Below are 9,383 nucleotides of genomic sequence, written 5' to 3'. Positions count from 1 at the left end.
TCTCTCCCTCCTTCTGTCCCTCCTTCCCTTCTCTCTCTCTCTCTCTCTCTCCTTCTGTCCATCCTTCCCTTCTCTCTCTCTCCTCCTTCTGTCCCTCATTCCCTTCTCTCTCTCTCTCTCTCTCTCCCCTCCTTCTGTCCCTCATTCCCTTCTCTCTCTCTCTCTCTCTCTCCCTCCTTCTGTCCCTCCTTCCCTTCTCTCTCTCTCTCTCTCTCTCCTCCTTCTGTCCATCCTTCCCTTCTCTCTCTCTCCCTCCTTCTGTCCCTCATTCCCTTCTCTCTCTCTCTCTCTCTCTCCCCTCCTTCTGTCCATCCTTCCCTTCTCTCTCTCTCTCTCTCCCTCCTTCTGTCCCTCATTCCCTTCTCTCTCTCTCCCTCCTTCTGTCCATCCTTCCCTTCTCTCTCTCTCCCTCCTTCTGTCCATCCTTCCCTTCTCTCTCTCTCTCTCTCTCTCTCCCTCCTTCTGTCCATCCTTCCCTTCTCTCTCTCTATCTCTCCCTCCTTCTGTCCCTCCTTCCCTTCCTCTTCTCTCCCTCCTTCTGTCCCTCCTTCTCTCTCTCTGTCCATCCTTCCCTTCTCTCTATATATATTTTCTTCTCTCTCCTTCTGTCCATCCTTCCCTATTCTTTTCCCTCCCTCCCTCTCTCATTCCCTCCCTACCTCCCACTCTTTTGTTCCTGTACCTCTCACCACCTGACCCTCTTCCACCTCTCCCCTCTCTTCTCTCTCCCCCTCTCTCTCTCCCTCCTTCTGTCCATCCTTCCCTTCTCTCTCTCTCCCTCCTTCTGTCCATCCTTCCCTTCTCTCTCTCTATCTCTCTCTCTTCTGTCCATCCTTCCCTTCTCTCTATATATATTTTCTTCTCTCTCCTTCTGTCCATCCTTCCCTATTCTTTTCCCTCCCTCCCTCTCTCATTCCCTCCCTACCTCCCACTCTTTTGTTCCTGTACCTCTCACCACCTGACCCTCTTCCACCTCTCCCCTGTCCATCCTCTTCTCCTCCCCTCTCTGTCCATCCTTCCTCCTCTCTCTCCCCCTCTCTCTCTCCCTCCTTCTGTCCATCCTTCCCTTCTCTCTCTCTCCCTCCTTCTGTCCATCCTTCCCTTCTCTCTCTCTATCTCTCCCTCCTTCCTGTCCATCCTTCCCTTCTCTCTCTCTCCCTCCTTCTGTCCATCCTTCCCTTCTCTCTATCTCTCCCTCCTTCTGTCCATCCTTCCCTTCTCTCTCTCTCTCCCTCCTTCTGTCCATCCTTCCCTTCTCTCTCTCTCTCCCATCCTTCTGCCCATCCTTCCCTTCTCTCTCTCTCTCCTTCTCCCTCTCCCTCCTTCTGTCCATCCTTCCTTCTCTCTCTCTCTTCTGTCCCTCCCCTTCTGTCCCTCATTCCCTTCTCTCTCTCTCTCCCCCTCCTTCTGTCCATCCTTCCTTCCCTTCTCTCTCTTTCCCTCCTTCTGTCCATCCTTCCCTTCTCTCTATATATATTTTTCTTCTCTCTCCTTCCCTATTCTTTTCCCTCCCTCCCTCTCTCCCTCTCTCATTCCCTCCCTACCTCCCACTCTTTTGTTCCTGTACCTCTCACCACCTGACCCTCTTCCACCTCTCCCCCTCTCTTCTCTCTCCCCCCTCTCTCTCTCTCTCCTCACACTCCCTCCCTCTCTCACTCTGTCTCATGGACAGAGAGCTGCAGAGAGAGGTGATCATGCTGGCATGTAGTTTCGGGAACAAAGACTGTCACCGCCAAGCCGTGTCGCTCATCTCTGATTGGATCTCCAGCAACAAGAACAGGTACAGTAGACAGCATCCTAAATGACACCCAGTGCCCCCCCCACACACACATGGAACAGTTGAGCTAACGTAGGCTAATGTGATTAGCATGAGCTTGTAAGTAACAAAAAAAGAAGAAATCCCAGTACATAGACATATCTGATATGGGCAGAAAGCTTAAATTCTTGTAAATCTAACTGCACTGTCCAATTTACAGTAGCTATTACAGTGAAAGAATGTCATGCTATTGTTTGAGGAGAGTGCACAATTATGGAACAATTATGAAAATGTATTAATAAACCAATTAGGCCCATTTGTGCAGTCTTGATACAACATTTTGAGCAGAAATACAATGGTTCATTGGATCAGTCTAAAACTTTGCACATACACTGCACCTGGGCTGGAATAATACATTATGGCATTTCTCGTGCATTTCAAAGATTATGGTACTTTAAAACACTTTTTTTTAAAAATATTTTACCAGATCTAATGTGTTATATTCTTCTATATTAATTTCACATTTCCACAAACTTCAAAGTGTTTCCTTTCAAATTGTACCAAGACATGCATATCAATGTTTCAGGTCCTGAGCTACAGGCAGTTAGATTTGGGGAAGTCATTTTAGGCAAAAATTTGAAAAAAAGGTGAGATCCTTACTTAAATCAGTTCACCACTGTATAGGGAGTAGGGTCCTCTTTCAGATTGGTCCGTAGAGACAGAGAGCGGCGTTGTGTTGGGCCCACAGTGGACCATGTGTTGGACTCACACATACTGTACATAATAGGAGGACAGATTCACTTGGAAGACGCTGGTCTGAAAGCTCCTTACCAAGCAGCTCTCCTCTTTCCTCTTCAGATATCACCAAGCAGCTCTCCTCTCCTCTTCAGATATCATCAAGCAGCTCTCCTCTCTCCTCTTCAGATATCACCAAGCAGCTCTCCTCTCCTCTTCAGATATCACCAAGCAGCTCTCCTCTCTCCTCTTCAGATATCACCAAGCAGCTCTCCTCTCCTCTTCAGATATCACCAAGCAGCTCTCCTCTCTCCTCTTCACATATCACCAAGCAGCTCTCCTCTCCTCTTCAGATATCACCAAGCAGCTCTCCTCTCTCCTCTTCAGATATCACCAAGCAGCTCTCCTCTCTCCTCTTCAGATATCACCAAGCAGCTCTCCTCTCCTCTTCAGATATCACCAAGCAGCTCTCCTCTCTCCTCTTCAGATATCACCAAGCAGCTCTCCTCTCCTCTTCAGATATCACCAAGCAGCTCTCCTCTCTCCTCTTCAGATATCATCAAGCAGCTCTCCTCTCTCCTCTTCAGATATCACCAAGCAGCTCTCCTCTCCTCTTCAGATATCACCAAGCAGCTCTCCTCTCTCCTCTTCAGATATCATCAAGCAGCTCTCCTCTCCTCTTCAGATATCACCAAGCAGCTCTCCTCTCCTCTTCAGATATCACCAAGCAGCTCTCTTCTCTCCTGTTCAGATATCACCAAGCAGCTCTCCTCTCCTCTTCAGATATCACCAAGCAGCTCTCCTCTCTCCTCTTCAGATATCACCAAGCAGCTCTCCTCTCTCCTCTTCAGATATCACCAAGCAGCTCTCCTCTCCTCTTCAGATATCACCAAGCAGCTCTCCTCTCCTCTTCAGATATCACCAAGCAGCTCTCCTCTCTCCTCTTCACATATCATCAAGCAGCTCTCCTCTCTCTCTTCATATATCACCAAGCAGCTCTCCTCTCCTCTTCAGATATCACCAAGCAGCTCTCCTCTCCTCTTCATATATCACCAAGCAGCTCTCCTCTCCTCTTCATATATCACCAAGCAGCTCTCCTCTCTCCTCTTCAGATATCATCAAGCAGCTCTCCTCTCTCCTCTTCATATATCATCAAGCAGCTCTCCTCTCTCTTCAGATATCACCAAGCAGCTCTCCTCTCTCCCCTTCAGATATCACCAAGCAGCTCTCCTCTCTCCTCTTCATATATCATCAAGCAGCTCTCCTCTCTTCATCTGAAAGAAGCTTATAGTCACACTCCGTTTTATAGCTCCTTTTTACAGAGAAGAATGTCCCATTGTTGAATCCCAGTGGGCCTGACATAGATTTGTGTTCTGATCAATACAACCTTGCCAATATCGATGTTTCAAACGCCAAGTGTCCATTGAAACAGAATCTATCCCTTGTCTAATCCCTCCACCTGTTGCTCTCGGCAACACAAACAACAACATCCACAACAATGGCCCCCCACCTCTACACAGACGTGTTGATAACAACACTCTCTTCATCTCCGCTATGATACAAACATCCCTCATTACACCCTACAAGGTCTGATTGGTTCTCTGCGTATTCCTTCAGGAACACTGTCTAATGATCCAGGATCTGATTGGTTCTCTGCGTATTCCTTCAGGAACACTGTCTAATGATCCAGGATCTGATTGGTTCTCTGCGTATTCCTTCAGGAACACTGTCTAATGATCCAGGATCTGATTGGTTCTCTGCGTATTCCTTCAGGAACACTGTCTAATGATCCTGGGTCTGATTGGTTCTCTGCGTATTCCTTCAGGAACACTGTCTAATGATCCAGGATCTGATTGGTTCTCTGCGTATTCCTTCAGGAACACTGTCTAATGATCCTGGGTCTGATTGGTTCTCTGCGTTTTCCTTCAGAATAATACAGAATAAACTAAGATAGGACGTAGTGAAGATACTGTATCTGAGTCTGTCCATTGATGTCAGCAGTACTGCACTACACACTGTATATGTACACTGTACGCATGTGAGTGAGTTGAAAACACAATATCTTCTTTTCTTTGGTGAGATGGACCATGGACGGCAGATAGCTTAGTGCTTAAGAGCGTTGGGCCAGTAACCGAAAGGTTGCTGGTTTGAATCCCTGAGCTGACGAGGCTGAAAATCTGCCGATGTGAGAATTGGCCTGTGTTGACTTCTAACATTATTTAATTTTTTAATTTAAGTCCGTTAAGAACAAATTCTTATTTTACAATGACGTCTTACCCCGGTCAAACCCAAACTCGGACGACGCTGGACCAACTGTGCGCTGTCCTATGGGACTCCCAATCACGGGCCGGTTGTGGTACAGCCCGGAATCCAACCAGGGTCTGTAATGACGCCTCTCAGCACTGAGATGCCTTGAACCGCTGCGCCCCTCGGGGAGCCCCAAGACACAGCGGTGAAAGGTTGGAAAGAGACTAGTTGTATCTGTCTATAGGCCCGTAGCCTCTGATAGTGTACTTAAAAAACTCCATGCTCCCAAATGGCACCCTATTCCCTTTATAGTGCACTACTTTAGACCACTGGCACCCCTATTCCTTTATAGTGCACTACTTTAGACCAGGGCTGGCACCCTATTCCCTTTATAGTGCACTACTTTTGACCAGGGCCCATAGGGGAATAGGGTGCCATTTGGGATGCAGCCCAAGTCAAAAACTCCCCATCTTAAAGCATAAGCTCTTCATAAAACCCCACTGCCCTCGCCACATGGCTTTATGATCAAGGTAGTAATGTGTGACGGCTGAGCTCAGCAGCGTTAATGTGGAACGCTCATACCTGGTGTGGTCCACATCTTCCTGTATCCTCCTCACACTATCTCCATCTATAAAAAGGAGAGAGAGAGAGAGAGAGAGAGAGAGAGAGAGAGAGAGAGAGAGAGAGAGAGAGAGAGAGAGAGAGAGAGAGAGAGAGAGAGAGAGAGAGAGAGAGAGAGACAGAGAGAGAGAGAGAGAGAGAGAGAGAGAGAGAGAGAGAGAGAGAGAGATATGCATATATATAGAGAGAGATGCGGAGAGAGAGAGAGAGAGAGAGAGAGAGAGAGAGAGAGAGAGAGAGGGAGAGAGAGAGAGAGAGAGAGAGATGCATATATATAGAGAGAGATACAGAGAGAGAGAGTGAGAAAGATAGAGAGAGAGTCACCTTTCACTGTAAAAACACTGACACTTGGTTTCCTAAAGTGTAACCTGCAGTGATTTAACCTACAGTATCTCTTGTACCAGGGAGAGCTGCCAGTAGAGCTCTTGATCTGGCGGTCTGCTCTCTCCGTCTCTGTTTTACCATCACTACATCATCCATCATTTGTAGAGTCGGAATGAAAGACTGAATGTGAATATTAGGGAACATCGTGGCCTAGAAAGTTAATTATTTCCGTCATCGTTGTGAGAGACTGCATGGAGAGAGAGAGCAGTAATTGTGTCTTTAGTCATTATGTCTCTGTCTCTATCACACTTTGACCACACACTAGGTAATTCAGGATTTTTGGAGGGGGCTTTTCCACAAGCTGCATTTCTACCTTAGATTGCGTTGGGGAAACTATGCTAGAGTGTAGATTCCCGAGGCTCTCCCAAACCCCCTGTGTGCCATGGACCCAGTCAGCAGAAGTGTTTTGCTCAGTAAGGTCTTGCTATAGTAAACTTTCTCCAAAGCCTTGATTCCTCTCGAGAGCCAGAAAATGTCATGCTCTCAATCTATTGTAGAAATATAGTGCATGAAAAGCCCAGCATCCCATGACACATCATTATGGATTTTCAGTTTTTTTTTTACTACAGCCTGAGAAACAGCTAGACTTTTCCCGGTTCAATCCCCAGTCCAGTCATTATAATAGGAACCCCATTTTAGGCTCGGATTTCAGGATGGACAAGATACTTAAGGACCGTTAAGTTATCGATGGTGCAGGACATGTCTGCTCAGTATGACTTTGGGTTTTCACTACAACATCACAGGGAGCGGACCCTGTGGACGCAACTACAACATCACAGGGAGCGGACCTGTGGACGCAACTACAACATCACAGGGAGCGGACCTGTGGACGCAACTACAACATCACAGGGAGCAGACCTGTGGACGCAACTACAACATCACAGGGAGCGGACCTGTGGACGCAACTACAACATCATGGACCTGTGGACGCAACTACAACATCACAGGGAGCGGACCTGTGGACGCAACTACAACATCACAGGGAGCGGACCTGTGGACGCAACTACAACATCACAGGGAGCGGACCTGTGGACGCAACTTTAACATCACAGGGAGCAGACCTGTGGACGCAACTTCAACATCACAGGGAGCGGACCTGTGGACGCAGGGTTCACAACATCACAGGGAGCGTAACCTGTGGACGCAACTACAACATCACAGGGAGCGGACCCTGTGGACGCAACTACAACATCACAGGGAGCAGACCTGTGGACCTGGACCTGTGGACGCAACTACAACATCACAGGGAGCAGACCTGTGGGCCGCAACTACAACATCATGGACCTGTGGACGCAACTATAACATCACAGGGAGCGGACCTGTGGACGCAACTACAACATCACAGGGAGCGGACCTGTGGACGCAACTACAACATCACAGGGAGCAGACCTGTGGACGCAACTACAACATCACAGGGAGCGGACCTGTGGACGCAACTACAACATCATGGACCTGTGGACGCAACTACAACATCACAGGGAGCGGACCTGTGGACGCAACTACAACATCACAGGAGCGGGACCTGTGGACGCAACTACAACATCACAGGGAGCAGACCTGTGGACGCAACTACAACATCACAGGGAGCGGACCTGTGGACGCAGCTACAACATCACAGGCAGCAGACCTGTGGATGCAACTACAGCATCACAGGGAGCGGACCTGTGGACGCACCTTCAACATCACAGGGAGCGGACCTGTGAACGCAAATCTTCACAACATCACAGGGAGCAGACCTGTGGACGCAAATACAACATCACAGGGAGCGGACCTGTGGACGCAATTCACAACATCACAGGGAGCGGACCTGTGGACGCACCACAACATCACAGGGAGCGGGACCTGTGGACGCAGCTTCAACATCACAGGGAGCGGACCTGTGGACGCAACTACAACATCACAGGGAGCGGGACCTGTGGACGCAACTACAACATCATGGACCTGTGGACGCAACTATAACATCATGGACCTGTGGACGCAACTATAACATCATGGACCTGTGGACGCAACTACAACATCACAGGGAGCGGACCTGTGGACGCAACTACAGCATCATGGACCTGTGGACGCAACTACAACATCACAGGGAGCGGAACCTGTGGAAGCAACGTTTCAACAAACAACCTCTTAACATATTGACAACACACGCAGTCACCCATGAGGGTTTTTAACATGTTAATAGATGGACACAATCAGGTACAGTATTCAGACAACCTGATTGGTTATTAAAGCGTGTTGGTTGATTTTTACGACGTCACACAAAATACAGTCGTATTAATTCTGGGTGCTTTGAGCTGAGACAAAAACGCGTTGGTCTGACATGCTGATGCCGTTTTCATCAATGGAGCATCTAAAACTATTTTTTGTCAGTTGAAAACAAATGTAATTGTGCTCAACTCACAACAACCCCCCAGGACATTTTAACATTAGCATCGCCATTGACGCAAAACAGTCCATTTCTAAACGCTTTCATTTAGTGTTTTTTTTACCTGTGTGAGTAAACTATAGACACACTATATACAGTGCCTTGCGAAAGTATTCGGCCCCCTTGAACTTTGCGACCTTTTGCCACATTTCAGGCTTCAAACATAAAGATATAAAACTGTATTTTTTTGTGAAGAATCAACAACAAGTGGGACACAATCATGAAGTGGAACGACGTTTATTGGATATTTCAAACTTTTTTAACAAACCAAAAACTGAAAAATTGGGCGTGCAAAATGATTCAGCCCCCTTAAGTTAATACTTTGTAGCGCCACCTTTTGCTGCGATTACAGCTGTAAGTCGCTTGGGGTATATCAATTTTGCACATCCAGAGACTGAAATTTTTTCCCATTCCTCCTTGCAAAACAGCTCGAGCTCAGTGAGGTTGGATGGAGAGCATTTGTGAACAGCAGTTTTCAGTACTTTCCACAGATTCTCGATTGGATTCAGGTCTGGACTTTGACTTGGCCATTCTAACACCTGGATATATTTATTTTTGAACCATTCCATTGTAGATTTTGCTTTATGTTTTGGATCATTGTCTTGTTGGAAGACAAATCTCCGTCCCAGTCTCAGGTCTTTTGCAGACTCCATCAGGTTTTCTTCCAGAATGGTCCTGTATTTGGCTCCATCCATCTTCCCATCAATTTTAACCATCTTCCCTGTCCCTGCTGAAGAAAAGCAGGCCCAAACCATGATGCTGCCACCACCATGTTTGACAGTGGGGATGGTGTGTTCAGGGTGATGAGCTGTGTTGCTTTTACGCCAAACATAACGTTTTGCATTGTTGCCATCTGACCAGAGCACCTTCTTCCACATGTTTGGTGTGTCTCCCAGGTGGCTTGTGGCAAACTTTAAACGACACGTTTTATGGATATCTTTAAGAAATGGCTTTCTTCTTGCCACTCTTCCATAAAGGCCAGATTTGTGCAATATACAACTGATTGTTGTCCTATGGACAGAGTCTCCCACCTCAGCTGTAGATCTCTGCAGTTCATCCAGAGTGATCATGGGCCTCTTGGCTGCATCTCTGATCAGTCTTCTTCTTGTATGAGCTGAAAGTTTAGAGGGACGGCCAGGTCTTGGTAGATTTGCAGTGGTCTGATACTCCTTCCATTTCAATATTATCGCTTGCACAGTGCTCCTTGGGATGTTT

At 47.4% G+C, this 9,383-nt stretch overlaps 1 protein-coding gene across 1 annotated transcript in view; it reads left to right on the top strand.

The window, feature by feature from the left end:
• The window catches only part of LOC127926155 (thyrotropin-releasing hormone-degrading ectoenzyme-like), a gene marked incomplete at its 3' end in the record, with an annotated part of 13,432 nt that extends 11,652 nt beyond the window's left edge, over positions 1–1,780 (top strand). Inside the window, exon 4 of the mRNA XM_052511617.1 lies at positions 1,673–1,780. Within this exon, the coding sequence (XP_052367577.1) occupies positions 1,673–1,780 (108 nt within the window). The remainder of the gene's footprint in view (positions 1–1,672) is intronic.
• Positions 1,781–9,383: the final 7,603 nt, after the last annotated feature.

The sequence above is a fragment of the Oncorhynchus keta genome, unplaced genomic scaffold, assembly GCF_023373465.1.
Source record: "Oncorhynchus keta strain PuntledgeMale-10-30-2019 unplaced genomic scaffold, Oket_V2 Un_contig_7013_pilon_pilon, whole genome shotgun sequence".
Classification (NCBI taxonomy): Eukaryota; Metazoa; Chordata; class Actinopteri; order Salmoniformes; family Salmonidae; genus Oncorhynchus; species Oncorhynchus keta.
This window is presented reverse-complemented; position numbering and strand designations above follow the sequence as displayed.